Below are 20,617 nucleotides of genomic sequence, written 5' to 3' on the forward strand. Positions count from 1 at the left end.
TCTTATAACTGCCAGGCAATTATAATGTGTTACACTTTACAATTGGCAATTAATCCTAAATTCAAGTCACAAAATTGGAAGCAGAGCAGTAATGCCCATGGCTCATTAATTTTGAACCCAAGGTAAAATACTCTATGCCAATTCATGCCTATGGATACTTGAGCCTCTGTGTTTACATCTCAAAAACCTATTATATACCGTAGTTACTTAAGAAACCTAATTAGGATTGGAATCGCCATTGCTAAGCTATGCTGTTGTTAAGTAAAATACTACAGGACCACACTGCTTAGCGACAGCAGTTCCGGTAGTCTCCGTTGCAGTCATTAAGTGAGGCCCCTCATGCTTCTTATGCCCTATTGTGCTAGTCTCTGCCTCAACGCCTCTCAAAAGAGCCTCTCTCTGCTCTTTTGTCCTCCCTGCACTCCTTCGCCTACCCTAACTGTCCTCACCATCCATGGAGGATCTCTGCAGCGTGGCCTCTCCAAAGTAATCTTGGAGTAGTCACATAAGGGCCTCCCAAAAGGCAACAGCTCATCCGCAGCAGGAAGAAAAAGACAGAGGGCAAGGAGTAGGCAGCAGAGTGCAAAGTGGACAAAGGGCAAAAGATGAGAGGAGAAGGAAGGAAGGAAGGAAGGAAGGAAGGAAGGAAGGAAGGAAGGAAGGAAGGAAGGATGGATATTTGATCCTGTGACCATGGGGGAACAGTGCAACAGTCACAACTTTGAAGACTGGCCATAACTACCATTTGTTCAGCGCCGTTGTAACTTTGTATAGTCACTGAATGAATAGTTTGTTAAACAAAAATTACCTGTTAATGGGATTTACCTGTTAATGTGGATTTAACATTATAGAGACTTTTATTTTTTTCCAAATAATGATTTTTTTTTCTGTAATATTTTCAAAACCCTTGAGTGTCTATTTAAAAATAAAACCCCAATAATTTCAATGAGTCTTAGTTCCAGCCAGTACATACAGGATGCAATTTAAAGTAACAAGTAGCTCTGGATTTTTTGTGACATTGTTTAAATTACATAGCTTCAGCTTCAATCTTGACAATAAGGATTGAATTCACAAGTCACATTTGAACCCAGACCAAAACTGCAAAGCAGCTTCGTCATATTTAATGCACTCAAAATAATAACCTCGAAGCTATACTAAAATATTTAAATGCTTAATTCAACGATACATACACATTAGTACATTCAGTATGTACAGGTACCTCAGTACACTTAGGAGAAAGGTAGCGCATATTTTAGAAATACTCTTTGAAAGGTGTATTGTTTTTCATTGTTGTTACTTGTGCTGCTGCTGCTCTTTAAAGCCCACACAATAAACAGCAAGTTCCCCTTTCCCACTGCTGACTAGTGCAGCCAAATAGTCAACAGTTACTCAGGGTGCATTCGAAGGGGAAAAAGAGCCAGGAATTACTGACAAAGGGAAGGACAGCCTAATCCAAGCCACAGCAAGCACTGAAAAAAATTGTGAGATTTTCAAACCAAATTAGTAAACTAGATGGGCTTTGTTCTGACTCATCTTCTTTTGTTATTAGAGCATATGAAAAGTAGCATTTTATTTAGCCCTTTTTTTCCCAATAGTTCAGTTCAAGTAATTAATTACTGCACCACATATTCCTTTCTTCTGTTATATGTAGACTAATTACCCTTTCAGGGGATAATTATCCCCCCCTCCCTCCCTCCCTCACACCCCAAATTACATTTTCTACCTTCCAAAGAGACAGATCAAGCAATGCTTAACATTTTCCACTTTTCATTAATGAGAAAAATGAGAGTGAGATATCATATCCTAAAATTTTAAGATAAAAGCCATTTAATATGCTAATCTGCACAATAGCATCAACTGGTACAGGTTAAGATTGAGAGCACATTGTGAAATAGCACCTGAGCATGAAAATGACATTTTGTCTCCTTTGGAAATGTACCTTACATGAAAATGATTTGGTCTCCATATATGTTGTAAGTAATACGCCCTAATATACATGTTAAAGGCTGGGAGATAGGCATGGTGTTCAGTGAGAACTTTAAAGCAGAGTAAAACAATTAAGCCAACTTGCAAATCATCATCTACAACACTGAAGCTCAAGCGTCCTCTTAAACTGACACTCCATGTTAAGTCCCTTTCCCTTCCGAGATAAATTTCATTACCACGTTGTACACAAGCTGTTAATAACAAATTTAATTGTCACTCAAGCTTGTGTCAGTACTGCCATAAGTGGTAAATTAGCACAATAGTAAGCTATGGAAACGAGGAAAAATGGAACCAAAATAGACTTGGAAAATGAAGGTATGCAATACCGGGTTTTGCCATAATTTGTGCCAATTCTTCTATTAGTTGATCGTTAAATACTAAAAGAAACATTTTTGCAAGGGGCGCTTCATGGATTTGATCTGCAAATTAAACTAGTTCAGTCACTCATTCAAAACATAAGCCAAATGCTTATTTGAATATTGTAAACAAATCAAAAAGCTGCCTTATAGGTTGATTGTTACACTGGCTTAAAATTTTAAATATCCCAATTGATTTTGAGATCACTATTGACCTATTGAATAAGTAATGCTGCCCTGTTGCCTAAACTGAATTACTAGGATATCACACGAACAGATTTAAATGCTTTTATTTTCTTAAAATGGTTATCTCAAAAATGAAAGAAATGGGGTATAATGGTGTCTGTTTGGCTTCAGATACTCATCAGTGAAACCTTATAAGCAACTCTGAGTGCTTATTTTCAGCTGAAAGAATTAACAGATATAGCAACCTTATCTGCAGTATTCCAAAAAAGCAAATCCCAGCAGTCAGTAAATTGTGACTGTGTAGTTTATTGTTCAAGTCGCAAATGGAGGAGTAGTATGGACAGCTGTTAAGAAAGGAAATGAAGGAACAGTGTGAGAGAGAAACAGAAGCAGCTGGAGGGCAACTAGGAAGAAACAGCAGTGGGGGCAGATCCCAGTAATACCCAAAAGAAAAAAAATCTATGTGCAGTTCATCAGCTTGGAAACCTCTCAGTTCTAGTGTATATTATTTTGATTTGGAACTGGATGCGTCACTCTTGATGGGTGTTAATCGTGATTCAATCAGGATCGTGTTTCATAGCATGAATTGAAATTAAGAAACAAGTTCTTACACTGCACAGAAAAAAACAAAATAGTGAAATAGCAAGGCAAAGAGAACAGTGATCATATTTATAAAAACCAAAACAAATGAATATTAGTAGGCATTTTTCCCCCCAAGAAAGTGGAGATGGCAGAAATGGTATAGGGATGAAAGACGAACAATGAGAAGATAGAAGACAAATAGGGAGAAAATAAGAATGAACAGATGGAGCTGGGAAAAGGCAGAGAAAATGTCAATTCTGGCACAAATACAGGGCTGATATAGGTGATTCAGACTTACTGATGGACTTGAAAATAAAACAAAGAAGGAGTGGAGCGGTCATGATTTTGGCAAAGTACTAGCTCCAGATGGTGTCAACAGTTCCTCTCTATAGCTATAGAAGGCAATAAGTTCAATAGACACATATTTATTCTTATCTCTTCTAATGTATTTTTGTTCTCTTCAATGCCTAGCACATTTTCATTTTACGATGGCAAAGTACTAATCCATCCTCTACCAATTATTATTAAATTCAAGTCTGAAATATCATTATTTCAAAACTCTCCCGACTCCGTTAAGAGGATGGAAAACAGTGCAATATTAAATGTGATCACTTTCTAGAGATGAGCAGAACTTCATAAAATATTGTGGGAACAGAAGGCAGATCCAATTTGCTTGAAAGGCAAACCATTGCCGCCGCCTCAAGTCCTATGTCCCTTATCCTATTTCTTCTGTTAGCCTTATAAGCTAACCTAATATATTCTTCCTAGATTGGATTTATAAATGTGCAGCAAGATGGAAATCTGCAGTTGCAGTAATACAATACAATACAATAGCAGAGTTGGAAGGGACCTTGGAGGTCTTCTAGTCCAACCCCCTGCCTAGGCAGGAAACCCTATACTGTTCCAGACAAATGGCTATCCAACATCTTCTTAAAGACTTGCAGTGTTGGGATATTCACAACTTCTGGAGGCAAGCTGTTCCACTGATTAATTGTTCTAACTGTCAGGAAATTTCTTCTCAGTTCTAAGTTGCTTCTCTCTAATAAATAATAAGAAGGTGACTAATGCTTGCTAAAGAATAATTATATAATGGCAATCTCTAAATCTGAGCAAAAACTCAATTTTCTCTCTACTAATTATGCGGCTCATGATCAGGCATTATTTCCATGAGAAAGACAGAAAGATCAATTGTACAATGCACTTTGATTAAACAGACTCTACCAAAAAATTCCATATTAAAATGCCACTGATCATTGTTGCTTACTCTGAAGTTGTTATCTCTTTCTGAAGTTCAGAAGAAAACACAAGCTTATTTAGCTAAACAACACATCTGCATCAGCAGTTGGCATCAGCAAAATTCAAAGTTCGCAGAGGCCCAAAATACTGAGGGGAAAAAAGGAGGAAGACCCTTCAGAACTCCCTAATAAAAATTGCATAAAGGATAAAATTCTCCATAATGTATGTCTGACTAAATAAAATGTAACAAAAGCACTTTGCATGACTTAACTATTCGCCATGGCAATATACTTAATAAACTTAGAGCAGGCCCAACTGAAAGTATTTAGTGTAAAAAATCATTAGCTATTGAAGTTTCTCATATATGAATTAAGTTTAACATATGCTATTATAGGACAGGACTACATTTTTTCAGAAACATCTGGAAATCTAATAACCACCGAAAATGTCTTATCATATAGACTATAAAGGACGCTTTGGCATAGGTACATAGTTGTCACTAATACAGAAGGTGGAAAAATTGAAAAACAAAATACTTGTTACAGATCACAAAACATTCAAATTTTGTGTATTAAGACTTCTTGATTCCATTAACTGAAAAGTTTATTGCTTGTCTAATGAGTTTAGTTCCAGGCTGAAAAGCCCTCTTATTCATTCAAGCATTTTACCAGTTGAAATGATAAAGCAGAGCTGTGTGCCTGTGTTGATGAGTTTTCCAGACTGACATTTAGTGAATGATATAATAAGAAGTTATGTTTTATAGATGAACTTACAAGTATCAATAGAACAGTAATTCATTTTTTAAAGTATATTACAATGGAAACAGATAAATAAGAACAAATGCAAATCAGCACATACTACTATGGATTTTTTTTTATATAAACAAAGATGAAAAGCAAGTGAAGCAGTACATTGATATGGCATGCCTCTTGATTAACAGAGTCACTAGGTTAGCAGAGACCATATCTGTAACACATAAGAAGCCTGTGTTCAATCTTTCCTGATTCTTGCCCTATAATCAAGCTTTACTAAGGAGACTTATTCATATTTATGAAATAATATTTATTTTTGCTGTTTTCCAACCTAGACAAGTGTTTTGCAAAGCTGCTGACAGTTAAGTACTCACTAAAGGACATTTTAGAAGTCCTCCTTCACGCTCTGCTGTGTGTGACTTTATTCTTGGCCCCTTGCTTTTTCCTTGAGAACTTGAGCAAAGAAACATTTTCTCAGAAAATAACTAACAATGTTATTCATTAAGAGATCAAATCTTGAGTCAGTTGCATGCCTGATTTTGTCCTTCACTTTTCTAAAAAAACATAATTAGAAGCTGGAATCCATTGGAAAGCTATTCTATATACATGTACATACATACACACACACACACACACACACACTTTGAATATGTTTAAATATAGGAAAATCTTGTAAGGCTTGAAGCATTACGTGCTAAGAAAATTACTATTCAGCATATATCAAGAATATTTTTACCTTTTTTGCAATGTTGATGTCAAAAAATGGTTTGTTACGCACACTAAAAGGTTCTTGTGCTTTGTCAATTTGACCATTCTTCATTTTATCATGCCGTGGGAGTATAATCTCTTTTTCTATACATGACAGACGAATATTAAAATCACATTCTCCAACTGGTTGTGCCTGCCAAATTAAAATATCAGAAGTCCATGAATACACAATTTATAAAACTTAGATAATATGCAAGAAAATTTTCACTTAGGTGTATTTAACTCAACAATGATTTTCTAACATTGTCATAATTTTGCTCTAAGATTAGAAACAAAAATAATGACTGGAAGGAAAACTGGACATCCTTTTCTTTTGGCGTTCAAATCATTTTGAAAACATTTTTTTATTTATTGATTTAAGAGGAGATTTATTGATTTAAGAGGAAACTATGGACAAATGTAACATTTTATTAAGTCTCCTTTCTTTTTTGTGCTCAGTACATATTCCTATGTCTGCATAGCAAGATTTCAATTATCTAACTTTTTCCCTTCATATTTCTCTTTATTCCATTTATATTACTCGACTTCTCAGGTATGTACGTTCAGTCCATGTTAATCCCTCTCTTGCTTTCGAGCCTCTCTTGCCTCTATCAATAGTATTCCACATTCCCTCCACTTTCATTATATAAGCTTGTTGTCAAATTCTCCACTTCGTTTTTTTCCCATCACCCAATAATATTCCTTTTACTGCATGAACACTAAGAATTAAAAAAAGATGTTCACTCTCCCAGGAAAGTGTAACGCGCTAGTGGATAATGCATTATGGTCTGTTTATTACAGTGGATCAAAAAACCCTAATATCAATTGAATCAGAGATGCATTGGAGACTAACAATATAAGCATTCTCTATTCCTCCCTTTCATTTACACACAAATGCATTTACTGATCTCAACAAACCTTAGATGATGTCAATAAAACTATAAGTAAGAATTCAGAAAGCAGCAAAATGTATAGAGAGAAAAGGCTGTGATTCTCCTTATGGTTTACAAGGATAGTCTACTACAAGAAGCATGGAGTTCAACAGAAAATGTAAGCAGTCACTCTGATCAAATAGATAATTTGACAATGCATACCTTTTCCTTCAAAAAATGCATCATTTTTCCCTAAAGTAGGTCATAATTTCCTTATTACTTAAATCCTTTTTAAGACCACTCATTAGAAGTGCCACTCCCACTGTCCTCCTGCATTTCCCTAAATCGCTTCCTTTCAAATCAGTGGAAGGCATCCATTCCTACCTAAAACAACACTAAAATGTTTTAGGTCTCAGTATAGAAGTTCCTTTATTAAGACTGATATGTACATTTTTACTTCCAACTATCTTAAATACATGGTCATAAAAATAACACTTAATAAAATTACATAAACTTACTGTCCAAAGCAAGTGATATAAATATATTTCTTATGCCAATGTATGACATATTAATGATTCAACACATTAAAATGTATTTATCATCAGATTTCACTTTAATTTCTTAATGCTGACCTTTAAATAATGAAGTTGGAGTTCTACAAATAGCACAGCTAATTAAATTGAGGGCTACAAATATTATAAGATAATGTATATAAGAAGGGGTTTGTGTATGTGTGCGCCTCTGTGTGTGTGTGTGTGTGTGTGTGTGTGTGTGTGTGTGTCTGTCTGTCTGTCTGTCTGTCTGTCTGTCGGTGTGGGTGTGTTTTCATGTTCATTTAGAAATTGGCTATACATACACACACATCCATATATGAGAAAGTTAAATCATCAGATAGACTCAACTTGAGAATATTTTAATAATTCAAAAGTAAAAATGGCTAATCAAAATATTTAACTTTTACCAAAGACTGGAAGCAGCACAATTTTTATTTTAGAGTTTTAAAGAAGTCTAGGAGGATCCATGGAATGGTAAAAATGTATTTATTAAGCCTTTACATGCACAACTCTTGTTGAAGAGGAATCTCTACAAATTTTGGAAAGGTATAAACCTCAACAATTTTTCTGTGTAATTTCAGAGTATAAAGAAAAACATGAACAGCAATGATTCAACACAAATGGCATAATCTGATAAGCTATCTTGCCCATTAGAAATGGCTCATTCCACTCACTCCAGTGGAAGAGGCCTACTTTGGATCCTTCTGCCAATGACTTTCAGCTGGTGGGGTCCAAGAGAAGAACCTTTCCTTCTATGGTCTCTCTCTCTCTCTGGAATATTCTCTCTCCAGAGGTGAGATTGGCCTCCACACTCCTGCCTTAATGAAAGAACCTTAAAACCTGGTTCTGTCAGCTGGCCTGGGCCCCCAATAATGATGTCCTATGCTGGAGATAGCAGATAGATTAGAGAGAAGATCCCCACCCCCAAGTCACCAGTCCTTTGGTTTTTAATCTTTAGATAATCCTTCTTAATTTTAATTGTGTTGTCTTTTATTTTTATCATCCTGTAAGCCGCCTAGAGTTGCTGCAACAGGAGGATGGGCAGCATATAAATTTAATTAATTAACAATGGAGCTTCCAACATCATTCTGATAAAATCTTTCACTGAAAATTTGAACAAATAATTCAAGATAAAATAAGCCACCTGTTTGCAATTGAGAGTCACATTTAGTGTTTCCTTGGTTTACCAGTAAGATAATGATACAGACCAAACAAGCCACAGAATTTATGTGGGAGCAGCCATTATTTTCTTGGCTTTGTTGGAAAGGGGCTAGAGATTCCTTCTTCTTTTGAAATCTACTTAAAGTTTACAGTGCATGTTTTATACATTTCCTGACAATTTCCAACTACTGCATGTTTGACATATGGCCCAGAGGTCATTGTTTGTTCATCAAGAGGATCAATCACTTTATGGTCAAACTGATTTAGGAACAGAAAGTAATTCCTTGACCCAAACCTCAACACTCATATGACATTATATTGTATATATGGGAAAGTCAATATCCCTCACTGAAAAAATAGAAAATTTTGCGCCAATGCTAAATGCCTAAATTATCTGTAAATCAAAATGAAATAAATGAGCTTACAATTTAAATGTGAGGCGCAAAAACTTTAAACACTTGCTCAATTTTACATTTATTGAAAATGAAATAAAAAATTCAGATCACACTCAATTCTATATCATTATTTACAAACTATCAAGGTAGGTTTTGTCTAAGAGAACAAAGTAATGGTAACCTATTTCCTAATAATGGACCATATGTATGAAGAGACTATCCATTATTCTCAAGTTATCTATTCAACATGCTAGTACACTGTCATGGTCATTTACATCATGCCATAATCAATCACCACAGATGTTATAAGATTACAGAAAAATTAATTTACCTCATCCGCCTCATGTAAATGGAAATTTGATACACTGCATCTAAAGTGTGCTGGGGGGAATCCACTAAATTGAAGTTTCACAGTGTATTATTTTTTGCAGCATATTAGATTTTAGCTTACAATTTAAATGTGAGGCGCAAAAACTTTAAACACTTGCTCAATTTCACAGTTCTTTTGAAATAATTAATAATACTTTACCAGCAACAAAATAATACTGAAGCATAAGAAATAAAATATTTTGAAGAGTGGGAGTGTCTCAGTAGTTATAAGAACACAAACTGGACACTGTATGGAGTAGACCAGATACGTGTAAAGACCAGATAGGAGCCATATAAGCAAGGCAGAAAGGCAACTCAAGTATACCACCATCAGACCAAGTTGCAATTGTGGTTGAGAAGAGCTGCCAGAACCATTGGTCAATCATCAGCACAGAAACCTGTCTTTTTAGGAAATAATGATATCTACTGTATTTCCCCAGAACAAAGGCAAACCCAATTTTATGAGCTCTGCCCTTCCCTCAAAACATGTGGCCAGGAAACACAGTATAACAAAAGTCCTATAAAAACTTAGCTTTCCTACTGGATTGCCAACTTTTAACTAAAATCAGTCCTTCCTCTCACCAACGAACACATGCACACGGCATATTTGTGTGTCTGCATGTGTGTAAGTATAGCCTACCTCTGCCAAAAAAGCTTCAAAAAGCTCCATCGTTGGGATAAAAATAAACTGAATTAATTACTATTAATTTATATTGTGGGCCTCTCAAATATGATTAATATCTGCAAATAAAATAAATAAAACTAAGAAAATAAATTGAAACCCCTCTAAAGAAACCCATCATTCTCTATCAAACACAGAAAAATTCAAATACATACATGCACACATTCCCCACCCTCTTCTTTCAAGCCTCAACTAGGAAAAATACTGAATGAAGATGGACAACAGGAGCGATAGCTGAAAGGGGTAGAAACACAAAGGAACAAAACTGGATGGAAGTAGGGAAAGGGGAAAGGTAACTGGAGCAAGGATGAAAGGAATGAAAGAAAAGGAAAATGAGAGGTGTCCTATTTAAATGTTAGAAACATAGCTAAAAGTCAATGGGTAAATCTCCCCTCCCAAATAAACTCATTCTCAAAAGCATTCACACTTTTTTGTATAGCTTGCAATTATCTGCAACTCCTGCCCATTTCTTTTATTTTCTACAGCTTTTGCTATTCTTAGCAGCCCCTCATCGATCCAGGAAAAGAAAGCCTAATCTTAAATAGGGTAATGTTTCCAGGAAACCTTTTCGTCTAAGTATTCCAAATTTCTAATACCTGACCATTTTTAAGTTGGTATTTTTAACATTCGAATACCAAACATGGGCAGAAGGAAGGGAGGAAGGGAGGAAGGGAGGGAAAGAAAGAAAGAAAAAAAGAAAGAAAGAAAAACAACATGAGATACTAAAGAGACCACAAGGTGGCTCTGAACTGCTACACATAAACAGCCCTTGGCCCAAAATATTACAGGATACAAAAAAAGAAATCAAAATTTTATAGATTCCAAGAACACACTTTAAAAATCCTTCTAAATATTCATGATAATTTTATTTGCTATATGCATTAATGCCAAAATAAACAGTCTGAACTATTAATGTGTACAGAAAAATAAAGAAGAGCGAAAGAGTTAAAGAATGAATACAACCCAGAAAAGCAAAAATTCTTGGCTATTTCCTGAAAATAAATACACACACACACACAGTCACACACACACACACACACACACACACACACACACACACACACAACCAGAGGAAGGGGTAGTTAATGTCACTGTACTTGACAAGGAACTCATTTCAGATAATGTAAATTGTGAGTCTCAAGTCTGCAGCTTAACAATGCTTAAACCAATATCCTAAAGCTGACTTTAAGGACCTTGCTTGTAAATACATAATGGAATGGTGATATATCTGTCTTAAGTGACTTGGATATACAACTCTAGATAAAAGTACTCTTAAATGTTACAGCAACTGCATAAATATTGCTGGTGTACTATCCCAGTGTGATTCAAAATATGACTTGAAAAATAATCAAATCCTAATTCTTTTCCTCACAAGCCGTTACTCAACTGTGTCTTCATTAACAAATTTGGGTTTCAAATTTTTGAAGCGTTTTTAAGCTGAAGGAACCAATTGAATTCTCTGACACCTATTGTAGAAATGATATGAATAGGAAATGGGTAAATTAATTCATCATATACTGACTAAATTATCAGCTCAGACTTTGATTGTAAGGCCAGAATGGCCCTCTATTAATTTGTCTGACCTCCTGTAAAGAAAATTATATCTCTTCCCATTATTTAACATCGAAGAATTCAATTTGCATTTAGACAGACCTGTCTAAGAAAAATAACTGTCCTCGTTTGAACAGTACATTTTATTTCTCCTCTCCGAACATTAAGGAACTACTAAAGTAGTTGACTCCTCAACCACCAAAATCTTTGGACCGGTTGTTTTGACTAGCTTTTAATCTCATTTTTCCATTATTAGGAAGAGAAAGCTGCTTTCTATTGACAGTTAGAGACCCAAAGGTCATCAGCAACTTTTTATCTTCTAGGAAGAGCAAGAGAGAGGACAGCTTAGTCCATTCATATAAGCTGCCTTGTGAGGGTAGCAAACACTCTTGCCTATTATCAAGAAGAGACTGTTAGCATTTCCCTCTTTGCAAGTATAGCACAGCAGGATAATAATTAGCCTGGACTCAATTTTATTTCTGGTATTGTCAACACTTTTTTTTTTTGCATTAAACATTTCCTATCTTATTGCTTTCCTAACATCTTAAATCTTTTAGCCTTTAAATAAAGAGGGAAGATCCATGTCATTTAGGTGCAATTCCACTTGAGCTAATGGTTCATTTTTCAAGTCACTGTAAATCGACTAACCTGACCTCCTAAATAAAGCACATGAACCAGAGTTGTCCCAAGCTTAGACATAATGAGAAAAACTTATACTTTAAAACTCCACCTTGTATAAATGTCAAAGAAAAAAAAACCAGGACTAATAGCTAATAGCCATTACTTAAGGATGTAACATGTGCGTGTACACATATATGCATGCACACCATCAAGTCATTTTTGATTCCTGGTTGACTGCCTGGAAAAGTCCCTGCAGTTTTCTTGGCAGCGTTTTCGGAAGTGGGTTGCCCATGCCAGCTTCCTAGGGCTGAGAGCGAATGACTGGTTCAAAGTCACACCGCTGGTTTTGTCTCCAAGGCATGGCTACAACTCAGCCTCACGGTTTCTAGTTTGGTGCCTCAAATCTCTAGAACAAACTGGCCTTCTGTCTATGTTACTTCTTGCCAAATCAAATATTATTAACCTTTTATTTTTGCAATTAAACCTTTATATCTAGCATAAAGACAGTTTATTGACTTTAACAAATCTTTACAGCTTAGCTGCTGTTAATGGCCCTTTTCCAATAAAGTCCTGCTTCTGCTTCTGCTGATAACATATAGGCTGAACTTGTACTTCAGCTGGAAGCGCAATGCTGCCTACTAAAGTCCCATTAGAGGTTCCCACTGAATTCAATGTAAGCTAAAATATTTTGACTCAAACATTACTGTTTGCAACCATACGTAATACATTTTGCTTACTAATAAAATGTGTCCTGCACCACAGACCTTCCTTTCTTGCTTACTGAATCAAACAATCTTTTGCATCTTCAGTCCAGCAACTTCTAGACTAATAATAGCTTTATTGAATAAGAACAAATAGACTCTTTTCTGATAAGACGACTCTTTTCTGATAATAAGAAAAACTAAGTTTCAGCGATGAAGCAAACAAGTTATAAAAATTAGTTTACGGAATTAAAAACAGAATACTGTGTTGATGAAATAGTAATGAGAGGCAGAGAGAACAATGGACTCAAAATAAAAAATAAAAGAGCAAATAGAACAAAGAGCAAACTTTAGGTACATAACACAAGTTTTGCCTTTCCTTCTATTCTGGGCATGCTAAATCTATAACTGGAAGTTAATTCAGAAAAATCTACTGTTCCCTCTATTAAATAAGGCAAAGGGTAATTGTACTTCACAAGTTCTCTAAATAAATGTATGTATTTACTTACTTATTTGATTTCTATAGCCACTTAGCAAATCACTCTAGGCAACTCTAAATAGTCTATCTACCTAAAAAATGAAGTACGCCTGCAGTTCTTCTTCATCAGTTTCCTACATCTCCCCACTCCTTTTTTTAAAAAAAAAATATCAGAGTTTGTCTTAACATAATTCTTCAAGAAATTTTAGAAAAACTTGGACTAACTTTAGAAGTCAGATTAGTTCTATCATTCAAACCACTGTAAACATATTTGAAAGTGCATTCTATATTATCACAAATATGACAATCTATTATATGTTTTATAACATTTGATTGATTTAATTGAGTGCATTATTCTGGTCTTTCCAAAGGCACCTTTGATTTATCTATATTTATTAAAAACATTCCTCCCTTCTAATACCTACAAGTTACACAGACAATTGGGCTAATCAAAATATAACATACTTACATTGAATTTTATTATGTCATATATCAAGTACCGAGGAACAACTTGACCATTTACCTTGTCAACTATCATTTCCTTAAAAAAGAAAAGCAAAACAGTATTTTAATATTCACTCAACAACTTTGGTAGCAGTTCAACAATTGATTGTAATTAGAAATTATTTGATGCAGATTTCCACAACTGATTTTAGCTAAAACATTCTTTTATACGGGACTCTGTTTTCAACAAGGTTGATTTGATTTATTTTTGCCTTTTGTCAGAATCAATAAGGCAACTGAAAGAGATGAATGGGAATAAAATGGAATGATGTAGCAGCTTTCTTAGAATTTTATCATTTCATTTTATCTTCAAGGATACAATTTACAATATCAACATTTTAGGAATAATTTTTGAAAAGCAAATTCTTTTATAACTCCTGCTCATAACCTCTAACAGAAAATAACTGAAACTGGGAATCCATAAAGATTATACCAAGATATTGTCATTCTGAAGCAAAGCTACAGCCGTACATCCATCTGAATAGCACATCCTACCTTTCATTAACATGAAATCAATCAAATCCAAGAATTGCAACATTATTCTGCTGAAGGCAATAACTATTATGATGCAAAATCTAACTCTGACTTTGAATCTGATGATGTTGCTCCTGTCTATGCTTCAAGATTGTCAACCCCAGCAATCAGTAAGCCAGAATTCAACTGAGGTTGAACAGCCACAGAGATGTCCCTTTCCACTAGAGCAGACAGGTGACTAGTATGCACACACACAAACATACCCAAGTCCTAGGTTAGATGCATACTGAGTCAAGCAGAGCAACGATTTTTGATGACGCAACTCACTAAGCAAAAGGTGAGACAGATTTAGATAGCTCTTTTGCAGTCTTTGTTTGAGACAAACCATTTGGCTTCCCAGCTCATGACTCTTATTCCTGCTTCTTGTTTGTGTTCCCTTGACCAGCTGACTACCTGATTTGGCTTTCTGTGACTCCTGGAAAGTATTTGGACTAGGCTATTGCTTTTTTGGACTCCAATTACACTTTTCAGGCAAGCACTCTCTGGTGGGCATTTGAATTACATTTCAGCCTCTTGTTATTTACTTCAACTACAGTAAACAATTTCTGAGTACTATATTTGTGTGTGCCTGTAACTTTGAAAGAAAACAATAGGTGAGAACAACAGTAATCTCTATGAAAATTTCTATTATCCTCGTCGTGTTGCTAAGGAAACAAAAAATAACTATGGGATAGTCAGGTGAGGCACTGAACTGCCAATAAAGAATTCTGAAGAATTAATAGATTTAGTTGCAAAGTGATTATCTTTAACAACCACTTTATATTTTATTAGAACTATTCCTGAACTTGAATATGGTTTTCAATGCACTAAATAAAAACAGTTTTTATTCAGGCCAATATTAAACCTAAGGAGCCTATGACTCCTGTTGAGACTTGTGCTGCAATAGTTAATATGCCCCCTGATTTATTCTTAAATGTCTGTTAATTTGTTATATATATTTTTATCTTCTAGGTTTATATGAAGAAACACTTTACTTCTGAAAGAAAAACCTCTCACACTGCATTGAAGTCATTGGCCCTGGGAAAAGATAGGGTAGCAAATCTGAAAAAGATATTGCGCAACGTTGGATTGAAAGTTGTGGGTTGGGTAAGGGATCTCATTACTGACTGTCAGTTCAAATAAAGTGTGAAACCTTATAAAGTGATGGTGCTTAAAGATTTTAAAAGATATATCATGATTCATTTATTTCTCTACCAGCCACCATGAACATCGTTGTGGTTACTGTAGGAACAAAATGAAGGAAAATGTCTATGTAAATTGCCCTGAATTCCTGGACAAAAGGCAGAATATAGGCCAAGTGAACAAACATGCTTAAAATACTCAAGAATTCAATCCGCTCAAGAAATGATCTGTATATACATGTTGCTCTAACAGCAGGGCATTTTGGTAAAGTTCCATGGTAAAATAAATATAGTAGGATCTCTGGCTAAGGACAAATTTCAATCTTTCAACTGGTGACTAACATGACAGAGATACATTTCACTACTAATGATCTATCACAACTTGTAGCATAAAGAAAACTGGCTTTGTAATGAGATTTTTATAAAATGATGTACTGCTGATACTTGTCACTAAACCAATTTTCTAGACTCTATAAAGTTACTTCAAATAGACTGGAAATGTGAGCAGGAAGGGACATTTTATCATGTTTGGTGCAAATGTAAAAAAAAAAAAATTTTGGATACAAATGCATACACTAATTCAGAAGATTCTAAAGGTTAAAATACAACTGAAATCCGATTCCGCATGGAACATGCCATGCCAAGTTGGCTAAATTAACTTCTTTGATTGGAGAAAAAAAATCTACATTGATAGCTGACTGGTAACCCCTTGCAGATTTTTCTCATTTAAATTTGGGGGGGGGGGATTTCACTTATTGTTTGTAGTTTTGATGATTAGAAAAAAAAACCTGTACAATAGAAAAAGAGCACTTTTTCTTTTCTTTGTAACCACACAGCAATAATTAATTTTGTAAAGGTAAGGTATTTCTATTTGCCAGAGGCCATGGTGGCACAGTGATTAGAACTCAGCATTGCATGCTAACTCTGCTGACTGCCAGGAGTTCAATCCTGACCAGCTTCAGGTTGACTCAGCCTTCCATCCTTCTGAGATCAGTGAAACGAGGCCCCAAATTGTTGGGAGCAACGTGCTGACTTTACAACCCACTCAGAGAGTGCTGTAAAATGCTATGGGACAGTATATAAGCCTAAGTGCTAAGTACTATTGCTGCAGAAGAAACTGGAAGCTTCTTTTTTCTGCTCTTTCTGCGTTTTTTTCTTTCTTTTCTCCTTTAACTCCTTATTAGTTCGTGCATTCATGTTTTTTGTAAAACTTTTAATAACTTTTCTTCAAAACAAAACAAATGTTGATTGATGCATTTACTTGCTATTTCACCAAAGATCACTGCAATCTTAGGTTAAAAGAAGGTTATATTTGTTCATCTGTGGAATGATGGTACCAGCAAAAACAAGGACCTATTTCTATTAAAATTTCTCACTTTTAATGGTTCTCTGATAAGGTCCAACTCTGAAACTTGGGAATAAAAGCAATAAAATTAAAATATTATTATAGTGTGGTATAAAAAAACCAATTCCAAGGACACCTATTTGGTAAATAGCAATTTATTTTGTGAATCCTAGGAGTCTTGCCTACTAAGGTAGTATCTGCATTTTATCATTAGAATAATCACTACAAAATCCAATATTGAATTTAAGGAAAGCATGATTCTGCAAAGAAAACCTCTTACCCCATCCAAAAGAGTATTTTCTAAATGCACACGTGGATCTTTACGAAATGGAAACTCCAAATTAGACACATGAAACACAGAATTATCTCTGTCAATCATATAAACTTCATTCTTACCATCAATTAACATCATATACCTAAGGGGGAAAAGAATGTAATATCAATTAAAGTCATATTTCTTTTATAATGTTTAGCGTTATTGAATCTTATATCTCTTAAACTTTAAACTTTTTTTTCAAACATACATAATTGAAAATTATACATTGCACACTCTTTAAGCATGCAAGAACACAATGAATGCTAGAGCATAAATCTTCATGCTCAGACTTGCCTACAGAGTGCTAAAAATTGCATTTGTCAAAGCTGGAACAAAATGAATTTTTTTTAAAAAAAATCATGTATGCTTAATATATAACATCATTGGAAGAAATCTCTTTAATGCAGAAAAGCAAATGTGTCCCGTTACTTGCGTGTATGCATGAATTATTTTGAACCAAAGGAATAGCAGACAACTTGAACTTCAGAGATAAATGATTGCCAAGAAATTCAATAGCAAATCATCTTGACATACAGTACACCCAAATATCCCATTTGTAACTTGATGAACAATGGAATATAACTTAATTATATAATGAAAGTTTATGAAGCTCTTTTAAAAACTACCTGTAGAAAACTCCAGAATTCATTCAATATTACAAATATTTTACTTAATATAGTTTACTATAACATTATTTTACTGCTTTTATAGCCAGGTAATTTAAGCATCCTTAATCATTACTAAATTAATCTACAGTATATATGTTTATAGGTTCAGTGATTTCCAAATTGCAACTGAAAAAACCTAAAACTCTATTTACCTGAAATTTAGGCATTTCAGAAATTCAACTTGCCATTAAAAAACCTCCCTTTTTACAACCCTGTAATCCATTAATTTGGGGTACAGTCTAGGCAACTGGATGGACCGTAGCATTTATTGACTGGATGCCCTTCCTGAAATCATGCAGAATTCATAGGAGATATTTTTTGTTTGTGCCCTAGGAGAGAAAAATCTGCCTATACCTAGGATTGAATTCGCAACCTTCCAAGTGGGAGATAAATATCTTTACCACAAAACTACCATGTTGCTCAAGCATAAAAAACTGTAATACTTTATATATTAATTTGTATGTAGTACTGAACTCATAATATGCTAAATGCTATCTTTTTTTTTTATAAAGAAAAACTTTTATATGACTAAAAATGCTAAAAACCTTTTTCTTACCATAACCTCTGCTCCATATTACATGGACAAACAAGGACAATCTTAGGACTATCATATTTGGACGAGTATTTAGAGCTGTTTTCAGTGGATTTTTTCTATCTAACATGAAATTATAATGCAATTGCCAACCTTCCAGTGGTTATGAGGCTTTACATTTTTCTATTCTTGCTACTTATTAGATACCATGCTATACATATATATTTACCTGGATGTATTTGTATTATAAATCAACAGCCATTTTCAGAATTAACTAAATTGAAGTTTCATCTTTTTATTTAAATAATATGATTTTTCTCTCTTTGGGTTTCTAGAACAATATTTCTTTTATTTATTTATCTACAGGAATTATATATAGTACAATTAGCTTATAACTGCAGAATTCTCTTTCCTTGTTTTCTACATAAATTGGGAATTAGCAATTCTGCAAATTTACAAAAGTAAACATAGTCTCACAAAACACATGATTTTAATAAAAGATTCTAAGTTAAATAATTAAAAATTGCACATTTAAATTAAAGATATAAATCCAAGTGTACAAGAAAAATCATAAAGCATGAAAGACACAAATTTCTAATATGCGTGTCATTGAAAAGGAATAGTAAAGTCTTGGAATCAAGACTTCCAATTATTTGAAACCCAACAGGAAGCCAACATCAAGCTACTATTCATTTTAATTCACCACACAGGTTTATAATAAATTGAATTCCTTTAAAGAGATGAAGATTTTAAAAGCAGTACTTATATGTGAGAAATCAGTCCATGTAATATTACTACATGTTAAATGCAATCAATTTAAATATGCTCTGATAGAATGTTAGTATAACTGAAGTGGTAAAGCAGGACATGACATTAAAGCCCTACATGGTATCTAAAGCCCTACATGGTATCGGACCTGGTTACCTGAGAGACCGTCTCCTGTCAGTCACCTCCCAAAGACCTATTAGATCGCACAGTCTAGGCCTCCTCTGGATTCCATCTGCCGGCCAATGTCGGCTGGCGACCCCCCAGGGGAGGGCCTTCTCTGTAGCTGCTCCGGCCCTATGGAACGATCTCCCCGTTGAGATCCGGACCCTTACTACCCTTCCAGCCTTCCGCAAAGCGACCAAGACCTGGCTGTTCCGGCAGGCCTGGGGCTGTTGAATTATCCAGCCCCATCCTAAGTTATGACTGCTGTGAATTTTTTAAATTGTTGTTTTTTATTTCTTGTATCCCCCCTTCCCTTCTTATTTGTTAGCCGCCCTGAGTCTTCCGAGAGTAGGGCGGCATACAAGCTAAATAAATTCAATTCAATTCAATTCAATAGCTAGATGATAGTATTCCAACACCATGAATCTCTGATCCTTGTGGGTAGCACAGAAAAATACCATTTGGTTAATGATATTAAAGGCCACCAATCTGCCTGAAAAGCCAGATGCGCTTGTTCCCTCCATCCTTGGGTCTCCTTGCCTGTGGATTATTGCATTCTGCTTTACATTGGGCGGCTCCTGAAAGCCACCTAAGAGCTCTGCAGAATATAGCAGCATTTCTATCCTACATAGAACAACATCTGCACCAAAAGTCATATGACACTTTCACCCTGACTCTTTTTAATTGTGCACTTAAATTCCCTCAGGGCCTAAGCTCGAATGAGTAGCATGGATTGTGGGATAGTTTGCCAAAATGTGTGTTCATTTTTCTTGCTGGCTATTCTTTGCACAGTTTCAGTGTTGTAGAATTCTGTGAGTCAGGGTGGAGTTGGATAAAAACAAATAAATGAAATAAATAAAAACAACCGCGGTACCCTGAGTTGCATCTTGGAGGAACTGTTTTGCTTTAGTTCAACAATACTGAGGGATTTATTGATTGATTCCCTAGACTTATGACTTATTCTGTCCTATAGGTCAGCGGCCCCCAACCTTTTGGGCACCAGAGACTAGTTCCATAGAGAGAGATTCTTCCACAGACCAGAGGGGGCATGGTTTTACGTTCTGCCTGCATCCCACAGATGGGCCTTTGCTTTTGTGCAGTCCGATTTCTGGCACGTCATGCCCCCGTGCCATTCCACAGACCAAGGGTTGGAGACCTCTGCTACAGGTTTCCCTCTTGTTCCCACTCTGTTCAACATCACCACATTGCTAGGAGAAATCATATGGAGAGCCACATTTTGTGAGTACAGGTACACTGCCTTTTACCATCCAGCTCTAGAAAGTAATTGGTACCCTGGAACATTGTGTGAGTTTAATAATGAGCAATCCAAAATAACTCTAGTCAAAATTTGGGTATTCTGGAATAATAAAAATCCAGGCTCTGAGACTAAGGTTCAACTTGCTTTCAGGCTGCTTTTCCTTTTAAAGATCAGAATGTG

General features: G+C 35.2%; 1 protein-coding gene across 2 annotated transcripts in view; it reads right to left on the reverse strand.

Moving 5' to 3' along the window:
• Positions 1-20,617, reverse strand: part of RNGTT (RNA guanylyltransferase and 5'-phosphatase) — a 117,042-nt gene that overhangs the window by 55,068 nt on the left and 41,357 nt on the right. For both annotated transcript variants that reach the window (XM_032216708.1, XM_032216709.1), the window contains exons 9-11: positions 17,014-17,149; positions 13,699-13,770; positions 5,835-5,999 (exon numbers count right to left, since the gene is read on the reverse strand). In XM_032216708.1, the coding sequence (XP_032072599.1) occupies positions 5,835-5,999; positions 13,699-13,770; positions 17,014-17,149 (373 nt within the window). The remainder of the gene's footprint in view (positions 1-5,834; positions 6,000-13,698; positions 13,771-17,013; positions 17,150-20,617) is intronic.

Source organism: Thamnophis elegans, chromosome 4, assembly GCF_009769535.1.
Source record: "Thamnophis elegans isolate rThaEle1 chromosome 4, rThaEle1.pri, whole genome shotgun sequence".
Classification (NCBI taxonomy): domain Eukaryota; kingdom Metazoa; phylum Chordata; class Lepidosauria; order Squamata; family Colubridae; genus Thamnophis; species Thamnophis elegans.